The following is a 17063-nucleotide window of genomic DNA, read 5'->3' as shown; positions in this document are numbered from 1 at the left end:
TTTTTTTGTATTTTTAGTAGAGACGGGGTTTCACCATGGTCTCGATCTCCTGACGTCGTGATCCGCCCACCTCGGCCTCCCAAAGTGCTGGGATTACAAGCGTGAGCCACCGCGCCCGGCCAGGAATTCTTTCTATAGTTTGACATCTAGCCCTTTGTTATATATGTCACAAAAATTTTCTCCCAATCTAACATTTCTCAGGTATTTGTTGACATAAAATCATATCAAGCCAGGTGAGCACCATTAGTCCTAGCTACTGGTGAGGCAGAATGATCCCTTGAGCCTAGGAGTTGGAGACTGTATTGAGCTATATGATTGCCCCACTGTACTCCAGTCTGGGTGACAGAGTAAGACCCCATTCTCTAAAATACAAACAAACCATATAAAAGTTTAAATTGTTATGAGGTCAAATACTCCTACCTTTTCTTTATGGCTTCTGAATTTATTATCTGGCAGAGGAAGGAAGGCCTTCTTCAATTCATAATCATAAAACTATTCTCCTGTACTTTCCTCTGGTGCTTTTAGAGTTTTTCTACGGATTGTTAAATCTGTCTGGAATTTATTCCTATGTGTGGTGTGAAGTAGAGAACTAATTTATATTTTCCAAAATGAATATCCAATTGAGCTGAAGCATTTTATTTTATTTTGTTTTTTCCAGACAGAGTTTCACTCTTGTTGCCCAGGCTGGAGTGCAATGGCACGATCTCGGCTCAGTGCAACCTCTGCTTCCCAGGTTCAAGCGATTCTCCTGCCTTAGCCTCCCCCGTAGCTGGGATTACAGGTGGGCACCACCACGCCCGGCTAATTTTTGTATTTTTAGTAGAGATAGGGTTTCACCATGTTGATCAGGCTGGTCTCAAACTCCTGACCTCAGGTGATCCGCCTGCCTCAACCTCCCAAAGTGCTGGAATTACAGGAATGAGCTGCCGTGCCCGACCTGAAACTTTTTTGAGTGGTCTCTTCCTCAACAAGCTGAAATGCTACTTTGATTGTATATTAAATTTTTGGCTAGTCTCACAATTTTTTCTATTTCCAATGGAAATTCTACTGGGATTCTGATTGGTATTGCATTACATCTTACATAGAAAAAAATAGACACCTTCAAATTGTTACTCCTTTCCCAATAGCAGAGTCATGGAATCAACCTAAGTGCCCATCAGCAGATGTCTGGATAAAGAAAATGTGGTACACATACATCGTGGAATATTGCACAGCCATAAAAAAGGATGAAATCATGTCTTTTGCAGCAACGTGGATGAAGCTGGAGTCCATTATCCTAAGTGAAATAGCTCAGAAACAGAAAATCAAATAATTCGTGTTCTCACTTATAAGTGGGAGCCAAACTTGGGTACATATGGACACTGGGGACACCAAAAGAGGGGAGGGCACAACAGGTACAACATCCACTGTTCTGGTGATGGGCACACACTAGAAGCCTAAACCTCACCATTACCCAATACATTCCTGTAACAAATCTGCACATGTACTCCCTGAATTTACAAAGATTAAAAAAATATATATTGGGCCGGGCGAGGTGGCTCACGACTATAATTCCAGCACTTTCGGAGGCCGAGGCGGGCAAATCACGAGGTCAGGAGTTTGAGACCAGCCTGACCAACATGGCGAAACCCTGTGTCTGCTAAAAATACAAAAAGTAGCCAGGGGTGGTGGCAAGTACCTGTAATCTCAGCTACTTGGGAGGCTGAGGCAGGAGAATCACTTGAACCCGGGAGGCAGAGGTTGCAGTGAACTGAGATCGCGCCACTGCACTCCAGACTGGCGACAGAGCGAGACTCCATCGCAAAAAAATAAATAAATAAAATAAAAATAAATATTAACTCTTCTTTAGGAACATTGTGTGTTTCTAATTTGTTCTGATCTTTTTTATGTTGAAGACTTCAGTCACGTATTTTTCCTGGAAGAGAAAAATGCTGTTTTTTTTGTTTTGTTTTGTTTTGTTTGAGAGGGAGTCTCGCTCTGTTGCCCAGGCTGGAGTTCAGTGGCAGGATGTCGGCTCACTGCAAGCTCCACCTCCCGGGTTCATGCCATTCTCCTGCCTCAGCCTCCCGAGTAGCTGGGACTACAGGCGCCCGCCATCACCCCCGGGTAATTTGTTGTATTTTTAGTAGAGATGGGGTTTCTCAGTGTTAGCCAGGATGGTCTCGCTCTCCTGACCTCGTGATCCACCCATCTCGGCCTCCCAAAGTGCTGGTATTACAGGTGTGAGCCACCACGCCCGGCCCAAAAATGCTCATTTCTGATACCAACCAAGAACCACGATGAGACCTGAAAATGTGTGAGAGCAGCGCACCCCTCCACCAAAGCACCTAGGCTCTGCCCATCCCGATATCTAGGAGATTGCTTTATTCATATTAGCTCAATTAAGTTCGTTGAATTTAATATTTCATTCATATTGTTTTTAAAGATAGAAGAAATAAGGAGAACTGAAGCAGAAAGTGAGAAATCATGTGATGACCTTTAAGACTGTCTTAAATATATTTCTTTTGAAAATCTAAATGGGCACTGGTGGAAATGACAATCTTGCACGTTTTAATATGCAACCACATCCTTACATAGAAACAGCCAAGCATGCAAGACTCCCAATCTTTCTTCTCTATGAATCATGCATAACAGATTAGTGTATTTTAAAATTCTCATACATAACTTCAATGTATTATTAGTATTCGTACATTTTTAAAATTAGAATTTTCTAAGGAGTAACAACATTAAGTGCTTTTCAGAGATTACATTTGTAGTATAAAATTATATATACATTTTTAGTGTAATTTGCAGTTATGGATTAAATCTAAAACACAAAAGTAATCTTTACAGTTAAGGATGTAAGGAAACACTGAGGGACTTAACAAAAGCCGCTCTCTAACAAGACAGCACAGCCAGACTTTATGAGTACGAGTTCCCCATTATAATGCTCAGCTTAAAGTTAAATTAAGTGTAGTTTCAAAGGCTTTCCTCAATAGTATATATTGCTGTCAGGTGGGTGGAAGGTGGGCAGGAATCTGCCAGGAATCTAGTGATTGTAGGTTCTGAAAATCACTCAGGAAAGGAAGCAGACGTTTATGGTGCACTAACTGCCAGGCTCCGCATCATCCACTCTGACCCTCTGGGTCAGTAAGGTATTATCGTCTCTTCAGTTAAGCCCGTTACCTATATCCTTAGCCCCTTCTGTTGTCAGGTCACGTTCATTTGCAACCGAGAGGTGGTGGAATGGAGCTACAGATGATGTCCCTTGCCCTGATGCCGGTCCGCGTTCACCCCAGCGAGTGTCTCGTATCTTCGTGCCGTTTCCCCTCAATTCCATCACTAACCATGGCACTGTACATTTCCATGCCCTCAAAAAACCTCAAACATCTACCTACTTTTTTCCACTGGAAAAGATTTTTGTGGAATCAGCATCTGGAAGCTAATATGTAATTCTTTTTTCTTTTCTTTTTTTTTTTTTTTTTCCTGTTTTGTCTTGAGACGGAGTCTCACTCTATTGCCCAGGCTGGAGTGCAGTGGCACGATCTCGGCTCACTGCAAGCTCTGCCTCCCGGGTTCACGCCATTCTCCTGCCTCAGCCTCCCGAGTAGCTGGGACTACAGGCGCCCGCCACCACGCCCGGCTAATTTTTTATATTTTCAGTAGAGACGGGATTTCACTGTGTTAGCTAGGATGGTCTCCATCTCCTGACCTCGTGATCCGCCCGCCTCGGCCTCCCAAAGTGCTGAGATTACAGGCGTGAGCCACGCTAATATGTAATTCTAAAGTGGAACTAGCCATGCTGGCTATATATATATATATATGTATATATATATATATATCTATATACACACACACACACATATACATATATATATACACATATATACACATATATACATATATGCACACATATATATACATATATACATATATATACACATATATATACATATATAATTTTTTTTTTCCCCCTGAGACAGAGTCTAACTGTCGCCCATGCTGGAGTGCAGTGGTGCGGTTCAGTGCAACCTCTGCCTCCCAAGTTCAAGCGATTCTCCTGCCTCAACCTCCGGAGTAGCTGGGATTACAGGCACCCACCACCACGCCTGGCTAATTTTTTTGTATTTTTAGTAGAGACAGGGTTTCACCATGTTGGCCGGGCTGGTTTCCAACTCCTGACCCCAAGTAATCCACCTGCCTTGGCCTCCCAAAGTGCTAGGATTACAGGCATGAGCCACTGTGCCCTGCCGATTTTTTTTTTCTTAATAGCAGCTTCGTTTAAAATTGAATTTGTATCCAATCCTGAGAAAATGTCCAATACTCCAAAGGTAAATGAGCTTTTACTCCTAAATATTTGTTCTTATGCATTTTGTTCCCATTCAGTTTTGTATTTGTAGATATTATTTTAAAAATATCCATACTTATTTGCTTCCAAAAACGTTGATGGCTACACGGACTGGTTGCCTGGTACAGGGGCGTCAGTATACTGTACTGCTGGCATGAGCAGTATTATCCCAAATAGAGTAATTTTTTTTTTCCTGAGACAGAGTCTCGCTCTGTCACCCAGGCTGGAGTGCAACGGCGCAATCTCGGCTCACCGCAACCTCTGCCTCCCGGGTTCACGCCATTCTCCTGCCTCAGCCTCCCAAGGAGCTGGGACTACAGGCGCCCACCACCACGCCTGGCTAATTTCTTTTTGTATTTTTAGTAGAGACGGGGTTTCACCGTGTTAGCCAGGATGATCTCCATCTCCTAACCTCGTGATCCGCCTGCCTCAGCCTCCCAAAGTGCTGGGATTACAGGCGTGAGCCACTGCACCTGGCCCTTAATAATTATAAAAAAAAAGTGTAATGGCCAAATTATGGTTTTGCCACACAATGAACTATTAAGCAAGTATTAAAACATTTTACAGTTAAGGAAAAACCCAAACATATGAAAAAAATTCACCCTAAAATAATTGCTTTTAGCTTCTGGGATTAAATGGTTTTTTTATTTGTTTTTTTGAGGCAGAGTCTTGCTCTTTCGCCCAGGCTGGAGTGCAGTGGCAGATCTTGGCTCACTGCAACCTCTGCCTCCTGGGTTCAAGTGATTCTCCAGTCTCAGCCTCCCGAGTAGCTGAGACTACAGGCGCCCACCAAGGGGTAATTTTTGTATTTTAGTAGAGACGGGGTTTTGCCTTGTCGGCTCGGCTGGTCTCCAACTCCTGACCTCAAGCTCAAGTGATCTGCCCACCTCGGCCTCCCAAAATGCTGGGATTTCAGGCATGAGGCACCATGCAGGGCCCCTAAATGGTTTCTTACTTTATACTTTTTGAGGTTTTAAAAAATGTAATCCTAGCTTTCACAATCTTGAAATAAAAACAATTGTTACCAATTGATAAGCTGCTTCCCATCATCTTTTTAAACCTAATGTTTAGAAATTCTCAATTCTAATTCTAAAAATTACTTGGTGTTTCAACCAAGTATTTCTATTGCAAACTCATGGAACAAATGGGGATTGTTATAAGCAGAGACATCTTTAGGTCTATCTGTGTGGGTTAGCAGAGATTAGTTTTTCGTTTGACAATGCTTGTTTAAATGCGAAAAAGCCTAAATGTCTGACAAATATTCTTGAAATAAAATACTACACAGTGCTTACAAATGCTGTGTAAGTGTATTCATTGAAATGGGAGAAAGGTCACAGTATGACAAAGACTACAAAATAGGATGCACAATACCACTTTGTATAACCATGTAAGCATAGAATAGGATCTGAGAAAAATGCATCTTTAAATAGCTACTTAGTTGTTTAAGTAAGTGAATTATGGGTGATTTTAGCTTGTCTGCAGTTCCTGAGTTTTTTTCCAATGAGTATTAATTGCTCCCCTATGATGACACACATTTCTCATCCCTGCATCTGTCCATCCCCCCAACCTCATCCCTAACCCCACAAGACTTTTATACACATTTCCCAAACTGCTACAACAGAACAGAACTTCCCCTGGGGTCTCCATGATTACCATGAATCCAAGCACTAAGTACCAAGATCTGTGCCTTAAATCCTGATTAACCCACATTTGACGCACGTCAAGCTCAATCTCTGAGAAGCCAAAAGAATGCAGGGTTCTTGTTCACTAGTTTTTCTAATCAACCAATTGCTGTCTGATAAGAAGTTCTCTTCCTTATACTTCTAGATGTCTGATACTGGTACAGCCAGTCAACCATTCTCATCACTCAAAAGTACTGTCGACTCTGTTTAAAGGGCAAGATATTAACTTTCGGCCGGGCGCGGTGGCTCACGCCTGTAATCTCAGCACTTTGGGAGGCCGAGGCGGGTGAATCACCTGAGGTCGGGAGTTCAAGACCAGCCTGACCAACATGGAGAAACCCCCATCTCTACTAAAAACACAAAATTAGCCGGGGTGGTGGCGCACACCTATAATCCCAGCTACTCAGGAGGCTAAGGCAGGAGAATCGCTTGAACCCAGGAGGCGGAGGTTGCAGTGATCCAAGATCGCGCCATTGCACTCCAGCCTGGGCAACAAGAGCGAAACTCCGTCTCAAAAAAAAAAAAAAAGATATTAATTTTCTGTACTGATCCCAGAAAACATGCCTCAAAGTGGCTTTTGAGACAAGATCTTTGTACCCCAGGCTGCAGTGCCATGGCACAATCATAGCTCACTGCAGCCTTGAAATCCTGGGCTTGTGATCCTCCTTCTTCAGCCTCCTGAGTAGCTGGGACTACAGACGTGCACCACTATGCTTGGCTAATTGTTAAAATTTTTTGTAGAGACTGGGTCTCGCTGTTGCTCAGGCTGATTCTGAACTCAGGCTCAAGCAATCCTCCTACCTTGGCCTCCCAAAGCCACATCCAGCCCCCAAGGTGGCTTAGTTAAAACAAATTTTTTTTCCTTTGACAGTTGAAGTCGGTTTATCATAAAAATATGTATCCTGGCCAGGCGTGGTGGCTCACGCTGGTAATCACAGCACTTTGGGAGGCTGAGGCGGGCGGATCACGAGGTCAGGAGTTCAAGACCAGCCTGGCCAACATGGTGAAACCCAGTCTCTAATAAAAATACAAAAAAATTAGCCGGGTGTGGTGGCTCACGCCTGTAATCTTAGCTACCCAGGAGGCTGAGGCAAGAGAATTGCTTGAACCTAGGCGGCAAAGGTTGCAGTTAGCTGAGATCACACCACTGCACTCCAGCCTGGGCGACAGAGTGTATAAGCCAACATTTAACGTTTCTTCATGTGTAGTTTAAAAAAAAAAAGAAAAATAGTGTTTTTTAAGGGTGTCTTAAAGTAGAAAACATGAATAATTGGTCTGGCTCACGCTTGTAATCCCAGCACTTTGGGAGGCCGAGGCGGCGGATCACGAGGTCAGGAAATCGAGACCACAGTGAAACCCTGTCTCTACTAAAAATACAAAAATTAGCCGGGCGTTGTGGCTGGCGCCTGTAGTCCCAGCTACTCGGGAGGCTGAGGTAGGAGAATGGCGTGAACCCGGGAGGCGGAGCTTGCAGTGAGCCGAGATCACGCCACTGCACTCCAGCCTGGGCGACAGAGCAAGGCTCCGTCTCAAAAAAAAAAAAAAAAAAAAGAAAGAAAAAAAGAAAATCTGTGATTTGAAAACATCTATTACCACTGCCCGGGGTGGGAAGGTTGGGGATTACAACTAACTAAACACTGGCAGATGGGTTCTATGGTTAAAAGGCTTATCAAAAACTCATCTATTCTACCTATACTTCAGAATTAAAGGCAAATCTGTTCATCACTGTTTCAGGCCCCCATCGTGTAATGACCAACAGCGCTCAGGTGTTTCCTAGTCCTTCCCCATCCCCCAGGGGTATTAAAGCTTCTTTGCTGTCAGTTCATGCCACGTCACTATCCTCTGCATTTGCTTTTACTGTATCCTCATTATTCCCTATAAACTCTGCTCTGGCAGTCCGTGCAGAGATCTATGATCCCATAGGGCTTGTTTTTAAAGGATTCTTGCCTACTAATCAGCCCACAGGAAAAACAACACACCAAGTGTACACACGTTTGAATTCTGTTCCCAGGATCCCTATTTAGTGATAACCTCAGCAAGGTCTGTTCTCTGGCCGTTTTCACTGTTGCCAAGTCAACAGTTGCCCCACACCACCTCTAAAGACTATACTTAGAGGGCAAAATGAGAATAGAATGTTTATGAAAGCAAATCTGGAAAATACATACCATACTAGATTTAGTTGTAGCTTTTTTTTTTTTGAGACAAGTTTCACTCGTCACCCAGGCTGGAATGCAATGGTGTGAACTCGGCTTACAGCAACCTCCACCTCCTGGGTTCAAGCAATTCTTCTGCCTCAGCCTCCGGAGTAGCTGGGATTACAGGTGCCCATCACCAAGACCAGCTTTTTTTTAGTAGAGATGCGGTTTCACCATCTTGGCCAGGCTGGTCTCAAACACCTGACCCCAGGCGATCTACCCACCTTGGCCTCCCAAAGTGCCGTCATTACAGGTGTGAGCCACCACACCTGGCCTACTCTGTACTTTTTTTAACCTCATATGAAGAGTTAAGAATTATGTATTTGCTTTGATTCAAAGGATATTGGAGTTTTTCCCTTAAACCAATATAGTCAAGCAACTTCAAAGGACATAGCAGATATTGAAGCAGTTATGTCTCACATATCAACTAACAGTGAACCACATAATGGTCCCCTATTATATACTGTACCTTCTCTTTAGATACACAAGTACTTACCATTCTATTACAACTCCCTATAGCATTTACATAACAACATGCTGTACAGGTCTGTTGCCTAGGAGCAATAGGTTAAACCATACAGCCTACATAGGTAATAGGCTATGCCACTGAGGTTTGTGTAAGCACTCTCTATGATGTTCACACAAGAAAACTGCCAATGTGTTTCTTAGACTGTATCCAGTCAGTGGTGACCCATGACCGTATTAAACAAAAATCAGAACATTTCACTTAAAAAAAAAACTTTGGAAGATCAGATACGGAATTTTTTTTTTCAGACAGGGTCTCGCTCTGTTGCCCAGGCTGGAGTGCAGTGGTGCGATCTGGACACGCTGCAACTTCCACCTCCCAGGTTCAAGCGATTCTCCTGGCTCAGCCTCCTGAGTAGCTGGGATTACAGGCACCTGCCACCACACCCGGCTCATTTTTTTTTTTTGCATTTTTAGTAGGGACAGGGTTTCACCATGTTGGCCAGGCTCAAATGTGGAAATTGTGTAAATAAAATTTAAACCAGAATTTAATCCATGTGCTTCAAAATATTTTCATAATTGAGATTTTATTGGTTGAGGATCAGTACAGACATTTCAATTTGTACACAAATCTTAACATACATAACGAAATTCTAAAAAGCCATGTATTGTAATTCTTTTTTAAAGTTATTCCAGTGACTTTCCAGCTTAAAATTTGGAAGCAAATTTTCCTTAAGAGGCTATCAAGTACCAGTATCTTCACATGTTGGTCAGCTGTTACATACGGCCCACCAGTTCACAACTCAATAGCACGTACACTACATATTCAAATTTGTAATCTTTCACAGCACAGTAACAAAGTTATTAGGAAAACAGGACTACCACAACCAAAGATGTTACAGAGTGCACACAATTCTGACAGGGAGAGCCATGATCAAAGAGTGGTTTTCTTTAGGAAACAATTCTACTAAAAAACATGGGAATAGAAGTAATTTAAAATGTTCAAGACATTAAATGCAGGACTGACTCCATATTGCCATTTAATATGCTTTGTATTATAGGATATAAAAACTAACCCCCCATCTATGGAATGTTAAGCTGACATCCGAGACAGCCAGAGCCTCCCATAATTCAATATCCCACACTATTTTCTGGTTGTACCAAAAAATAAACAACCAGCAAATGATTTCACCTCTTAAAAAAAAGCATTTACACTTAAAAAATGGGATGAGGTGGGATTCCCTCCTTCTTAAAAATGTTTCTAGAGCTACTAAAAAACTTGCATTTACAAAATAGTTGATAAAAATATTCCTCTGGATTGTACAAGAAGGGAGACAGGGACCACTGATAAGACATGGTATATGGTATTAATCAGACTTGGCTTCTTTCTCTCCTGCTTCATCAGAGGCTGGACTCTGCAAAAGAAAGGAAATTGAGATCTTCAGCATTTAACACGTTGTCATTTTATACGCAACTACCAGGTCTTTAAAAGTCAATAACCTTTGTTATTTGTAAAGTAACCTACTCTTGTTAAAAAACTTTTGTTAACCACCCCCTCAGCCCAAATCAATACTTGCAGCACTTCCATGGTCATGTGCATGCATATACAGAGCAGAAAAAAAATGTGAGTTGCACCACATGTACATTCCAAGCTGAGGTCACTCTGTCTTCTTGTTTCAGCTCTAATGCCGTAAACAACTGTTTTTCCGGTCTACTTAGTGCCACATATTTTACATCTTTGTGCTTTTTACTGATGATTTTGCTGTTTAAAATGGCCCCCACGCATTTGTTCAAGTGCTAATGTTGCTAAATTCAAGAAGGCTGTGATGTGCCACAGAGAGAACGTATGTGTTGGAGAGGTTTGTTCAGGCACGAATTACAGTGCTACTGGTAGTGAGTTTGATGTGAATTTAACATACATTAAGGCATGTCTAAACATAAATACATATGTAACAAAGTCACGTATTTTCAGTTGATGAAAATGTGATCAGAGGTTTGTAGGAACCCAATCCTGTATTTCTCCTATGTGAAACAGTTTCATACTTGTGGCAGCCTTATATTAATAGAACGCAGCTATAAACAAGGGAGAACCAACTGTAATTTGATAACATGTACTAGAAGATCAAGTTCTTCCTTTAAGATCAGAACTAGATTAGCAATGTGATCTTATTATCACACAATATTTGATGTATGGTTAGAATTAAGTAGTACAGGCCAGGAGCAGTGGCTCATACCTGTAATACCAGCACTTTGGGAGGCTGAGGCGGGCGGATCACCTGAGGTCAGGAGTTTGAAACCAGCCTGGCTAACACAGCGAAACCCCGTTTCTACTAAAAATACAAAAAATTAGTTGGGCGTGGGGGTGCACGCCTGTAATCCCAGCTACTCGGGAGGCTGAGGCAGGATAATCGCTTGAACCCGGGAGGCGGAGGATGCAGTGAGCCAAGATCCCACCACTGCACTCCAGCTTGGGCAACAAGAGCGAAATTCCGTCTCAAAAAAAAAAAGGAATTAAGAAGTACAAGTTAAAAAAATAAACTGTGATTATAAATTTCTTAATTTGGGAATAAGTAGTTTATAACTTAAGAATTTGATAAATATCAAATATAAACATCAAATCTTTTTTTTTTTTTGAGACAGAGTCTCGCTCTATCGCCCAGGCTGGAGTGCAGTGGCGCAGTCTCGGCTCACTGCAAGCTCCGCCTCCTGGGTTCACATCATTCTCCTGCCTCAGCCTCTCCCAGTAGCTGGGACTACAGGCGCCCGCCACCACGCCCAGCTAATTTTTTGTATTTTTTAGTAGAGACGGGATTTCACCGTGGTCTCGATCTCCCGACCTCGTGATCCGCCCGCCTCGGCCTCCCAAAGTGCTGGGATTACAAGCGTGAGCCACCGCACCCGGCCAAATTCTTAAGTGATATCAAAATTTAAATATCAAAATTTAAAAATCAATATACTAAATTACGTATCTTTTCCAGCTTAGCTAATATAACAAACATAAAATAAAACATAAAATAAAGGCCTGGCTTACTGAACCTTGCAGTTCAGTTATCTTTTAAGAAACAGCTTCCAGGCTAAAGGAGTGCAGTGGTGTTCACAACAAATCAATCAAAACCTGTTACAGACTTCTTTGTTCCTTCTCTACTCCCACTGCTTCATTAATAAAAAGACATCTTTTCCTCATAGCTTAAAACAAAGATTCAGCCTGGCTAACAGACACCGTCTCTAAGAATAAAGATTAATGACACTAGTCTTTTTATTTACTTGATCTATGTTATTATTTAGACCTTTAAGAAAAATACAAACAAGAACATTTTTATTAGAAATGAAAGTGGGAGCCGGGCGCGGTGGCTCACACTTGTAATCCCAGCACTTTGGGAGGCCGAGGCGGGCGGATCACAAGGTCAGGAGATCGAGACCACGGTGAAACCCCGTCTCTACTAAAAATACAAAAAAAAAATTAGCCGGGCGTGGTGGCGGGCGCCTGTAGTCCCAGCTACTCGGAGAGGCTGAGGCAGGAGAATGGCGTGAACCCGGGAGGCGGCGCTTGCAGTGAGCCGAGTTCGCGCCACCGCACTCCAGCCTGGGTGACAGAGCAAAACTCCGTCTCAAAAAAAAAAAAAAAAAAATGAAAGTGGGAAAAAAATGCCAGGAAAAATGCAAGTAAGGGGAACAAATTTTCAAAAATGTATTTAAAAGCAACATCCAGAATATAAAAACAAAACAAAGATTGAAATATATCTGAAATTGAGCATATTAAAACTTCTTGCTCTTAAATAAGCCATTTACATATTTACTTTCCAATAAGATAAATCATAGAAAACCACTTGTCCATTCACTTTGGGATACTGTACAAAACTTTGTTCAATATTATAATGAATACTGTTATCTGCTACAAAGAACGTACAATTTAGTATCTATTGTTGAGTCAAAAGCAATCAAACACACACACACACACATTCTGACCTCCTCAGTTTTCGTTTCCCCGTTTTCTGCAGGTAAATCTTCTTTAGTTTCTTGGTTAGCCACTTCGGCCTGTTTTCCCTTTGCTCCCCTTTTCCCTTTTGTTTGCACTTTTTTGTCTGAAGATTTATCCTATGACAGAATAAGAATATATTTTAAGTACAAGCTTTACCCCTTATTTACATTTTGTTTTACTTTTCCCCCTTCATGGCAGACAAGTAATGTGCCCAATGGTGCTGACTTCATAGCAAGGTTTGAGAGAGGGCCATCTCACACATAAGCATGAAACCCCAATCTTCAAGCTTATGAAAGGATCTCATTTTGTATAGATTGTATCCATAATAGCTGTCATATTAATGTCTATCACACATCAGTTGATACATCTATTACATGAGACAACTTAAGGTCCACCCCAGTAATCAGGAAAACAACGTATGCTAAGGAGATTTTAATAGTACTTGCATGTCAAGCCTCATTAGACATATGACAAATCCTAAAGCCTGAGCTGTATTTCACCACTGTCGCCATCATCCACTATTCTCTATAGTTCCACATGACAGGACAAATGAAGTCGAATACCAGAGGAGTCTCGTTGACTGTATTCCCACCCATCCCCAAATTTGTTGTGAACTTGAACAATACTGTCCTCACAAGACCTTAACCCTCACATTAAGACCAATCACCTGAAAAAAAGCACCATGCCGTACGGTCAGGTTGACTATCCTGCTACAGTTAATCCCTTGATATCATATAATGAGGAACTAAAAGGATCAGTTTTGAATTTATCACTTTCATTTAGGTGTTTGAAGAATCTGAAAAGCACAGGTATTAATACGACCATACTAACTTGACACATTAAGTTCAAAATGTAAGCCATGTTATAAAGAAACATAAAAATACTTTTAGATACCATCCATCAATACTGAGAAGAAAGCTTAACATTTATTCCTTGTAAATATACAGCAGCAGCTAAATTAGTTTAGCCCCCAGCGGGTGGTATAAAAGACCCATAGGGATACTGACCAATCACTTGAGTTAAAGGGCCATAAAGACAAGCAAGTAGAGCTCACAACTTCAATGCTAACATGGGCGGAAAAATCACTGCAGGGAGTTCTGTACTAATAGTAGGATTCCACAGACAGCATAATGACTGTTAATACTTCAACATCCTTTGAGTAACAAATGATAAATATATTTGAGACAAAACCGCTACTACACACATTGCTATCACAAAGTTTCACAATCATTTCTGTATTTAAGAACTACTCTTTTGTAATCTGATTTCTAAAGATTTCTCATTAATTTCATAATCATTCCAATACAAAAAATACAAAACTGGGAAACAGTTAAAATAGAATACATAATACCTTGGACTTGAAATAATACCACGTGTAACCATTATCAGCTGAAAAGCTAGATAAAAAAAAAAATCCAGTTTCCCGAAGTATAATGTTTGGACCTTCAAAATATTTCGTTCTAGGGAAAGACACAAGTCAGAAGCACACACAGTGACAAGATACGCCTTGAAAACATGTCTACTGTGTAGTATGATAATCGATACACCAAGTGCTTATGTTCTGTTGAGACTTTAAAGTCTGATCAACCATGAAGTCAAAGGTGTATTACAGAAACCAGATGTAAAAATGAACAAATCCCTTCTGCCCTTTTTCCTTTTGGGAAAGCTGACCTCATAGGCTCGTTCCTCAACAAACACTGGCCTGAAGACTTACCTGTTGGCCTCTCAATTAGATCTGATGTCCCAAACCCACTGAGGGTAAAACTTGGAACTGTTTTCATTAAAAAATTCACTTTACAGTAGATCTCAAGATGGACAAAGATAAATAAGGAAAGAAACAAGAAAAATGTAAAGAGGGAAACAGGCAGATATTTCAGCCAATTAGTTAAAAAAAAAAAACCACACACACACAGAATCAAAAAAGATAGGTAATAATATACTGCTCACACCAACATTTTTAACAAGGTCAGCTAATTTTTTAGGCCTTCAAGTTTCCGTGCTTGTTCTAACTGTATACAGAGAATTACCACATGGTCTTCTGGTAATGAGAAATTGCAAGTTGAAAAATACTATTCTCATACCTTACGTGAAGCTTTATTTTTAAAACGATCACAAAAACAGAACTTTCTGTTAAAGAAAACATAGTTAATATTTTTACACTCAGCTCTGTACAAAATTTAAAGAAGAAAAAACATCTTTGTTTTATACCTTTATTTAACAAGGACAAATTTAGTAATTATCCAACAACTCCTCAATGTCAAGGAAATTAATCTTGCCTCTTCTGATGATTGTGCAGTGCTAAACTTCTACCTACACTTTTAGGAAAGAGGTGAAGGCATTAACAAAAATTTTTTTTTGAGACTTCAAATAGCAAACTCTCACCTAAGTTTTGGATAAAAATTAATCACCCCGTGAAGAACATGTAGAGCTTTACAAGTGGTGGTTTCAATGCTATATCCAAACACAAAGTTTATACACGTTTTACACATGTTCTGCTTTTCCACCCTGAAAGTTACCAAACACACGTATACCCAAAGCCAACTTCATTCTACAGACCTGCAATTCGAATCATGCAATCACGAATTTGTTAGGGAGCAGCCAAAATCACGGTTTTGTATAACTGCTGATAAACACTTCTAGAGTAGTGACGGTGATTTTCTCAGAGATCACAACTTTTTACCTTCCCACCCCCACTCCGTAAAAAGGTTAAGGCTTCCCGAAGTTGGCTTGGAAACTATATATAAAAACACGTTCCCTTTCTCCTGGCCTCAGTCCTAACTTGGCTCTTTTATTGTCAAAAAAGGAAGTACAAGCACGCAATTAAAAGCCAAGCACCAGCCACAATGTACGCAACGCAAAGAATAAATTTCCTTTGTAGACTTAACATTTAATATTTTTTGTCCTCCTAAGTCTCCTAACATCTGCAGCAGCATTAGCGTGATATAGTCCTATAAACCAGGATGAATATATCCATTACATTTTGCCTCGACCAGAAGAAAAATTATTTACCGTAATTATTAAAATATAAAGAAAGCTCAAATAGCTAATCAAAATGGAAAGTCCTGCATTAAGAAGCAGTGTAGCCTAAGGCCCCGCTGCATCCCAATGCGCGTTTCGAGGCCTACCTTCGCTGCTGCCTTTTTCGGCTTCGCTTCCACTTTTGCAGGAGGTTTCTGAAAGGCAAAAGTAGCACTGAGCGTCCTCACCCGGGATGACCCGCGGAAAACAAACGGTTACAGGGCTCGCTTTACTTACAGCTGACAACCGCGCCGATCTCCTCTTGGGCTTGGAAAAAGAAAAAGGAGAGTCAGCGAGAAGAGAAGGCAAGCCAGCGGCTCACGGGAAACCCACCATCCCCTGCAGAAGGCCCCGCACTCACCTCTTCCTTGGCGGCGCCTTCGGCGGAACTGACCTGCGGGGAGAAGGAGACGCACGAATAGAGGCGGGCCGCAGTCCCAGGACCCGCGCACCCGCCCGGCCCCGAGAACAATGCCCGGCCGCGTGACGTCACGGCTTCCCGCCGCCCCGTTCGAATCGCCCCCTCAGCTCCCCCGGCCGCCAAACGTTCCAGAAAGCCCGCCCCCGCGGCCGCCGAGCGCCCGCCTGCCCGCCGGCCGGTATCCAAGCGCCTCCCGGGCCCGTCGCCACCGTGGGTGCAGCGGGGCCTGGGCCTCGCGGGGCCCGGCGGGGCGGCCGGCGGCGGCTCCAGGGGGCGTGTGCGGGCCGCGGCCGCCGCTCACCTTCCTCTTGGGCATCCTGGCGGCGGGGAAGGCGCGTGCCGGGTGCCTGCGGGCCGCGGCGCGCCAAGAGCCTTCGCGAAACTGGGCTGCCTGGCCGCTGCCACTCCTCCCGCCGCCCGAGCTGCTGAGACCCACAGCGGGGGCGGTGGGAGAACCGGATGGAACCGGATTGGGAGCCCGCCTCCTGCTCCCCCCGCGTCCCCGGCCGCGGGCTCCCCCTCCCCGCCGGCCGGGCCGCCCCCCCCCCCCCGCCCCTGCCCATTGGCTACGGGGCTCAGCCCGCGCCCGGAATAGGTGAGGCAGGCCGTCACTCGACCCCGCGCCCCGCCCCCTCCCGGCCGCCCCCACCCCTTTCCGCCGTCTCGCAGGGCCCCAGACCCAGGCGAAGGGGGCGGGGTCCCAGTGGCGCTCCGGCCTCACGGTAGTTTGTTTGAAGCCGAGCTGCAAAGTGCGGTCTGCGCGCTGATTGGCGGACGCACGCCACGTGACCGCAGGTCCCCCCACCCACAATTCTTCTGGATACCTGGGCGCCTTCAGGCCACTGGTATCTGGCCCCTCCCCTCCGGGGTGAATTGGGTTCGAACATTTATAGTTCGTATCTTAGACTGGGAAGGGAGAAGGATAAGGGATACAGGAAGTAGCAAATTTCTCCCGCCTCTGTCAGCAAGAAAGGCT

General features: G+C 43.2%; 1 protein-coding gene and 1 non-coding gene across 2 annotated transcripts; both read right to left on the bottom strand.

The window, feature by feature from the left end:
* Positions 1–9897: 9897 nt before the first annotated feature.
* On the bottom strand, positions 9898–16548 carry HMGN1 (high mobility group nucleosome binding domain 1). The gene is made up of 6 exons (XM_032175926.2): positions 16389–16548; positions 16028–16060; positions 15904–15933; positions 15774–15821; positions 12636–12764; positions 9898–10084 (listed from the first exon to the last, which is right to left on the bottom strand). Exons 1-6 carry the CDS (start codon positions 16401–16403, stop codon positions 10037–10039), a joined length of 303 nt encoding a protein of 100 aa, XP_032031817.1. The 5' UTR covers positions 16404–16548; the 3' UTR covers positions 9898–10036.
* LOC116482827 (small nucleolar RNA U13) lies at positions 12841–12947 on the bottom strand. The gene has a single exon (XR_004252088.1). It is a non-coding gene; the product is annotated as a small nucleolar RNA U13 (small nucleolar RNA).
* Positions 16549–17063: the final 515 nt, after the last annotated feature.

The sequence above is a fragment of the Hylobates moloch genome, unplaced genomic scaffold (genome assembly GCF_009828535.3).
Source record: "Hylobates moloch isolate HMO894 unplaced genomic scaffold, HMol_V3 SCAFFOLD_14, whole genome shotgun sequence".
Lineage (NCBI taxonomy): Eukaryota > Metazoa > Chordata > Mammalia > Primates > Hylobatidae > Hylobates > Hylobates moloch.
The sequence above is the reverse complement of the archived record's forward strand: the minus strand, read 5'-3'. Positions and strand labels throughout refer to the sequence as shown.

Bases quoted from the DNA above. Each gene is read 5' to 3' on its own strand.
- HMGN1 (XM_032175926.2), bottom strand. The intron at 15,934-16,027 runs GTGAGTGCGGGG...TCTTTTTCCAAG, and splicing joins AAGGCGCCGCCAAGGAAGAG to CCCAAGAGGAGATCGGCGCG. The intron at 15,822-15,903 runs GTAAGTAAAGCG...TTTGCCTTTCAG, and splicing joins GATCGGCGCGGTTGTCAGCT to AAACCTCCTGCAAAAGTGGA.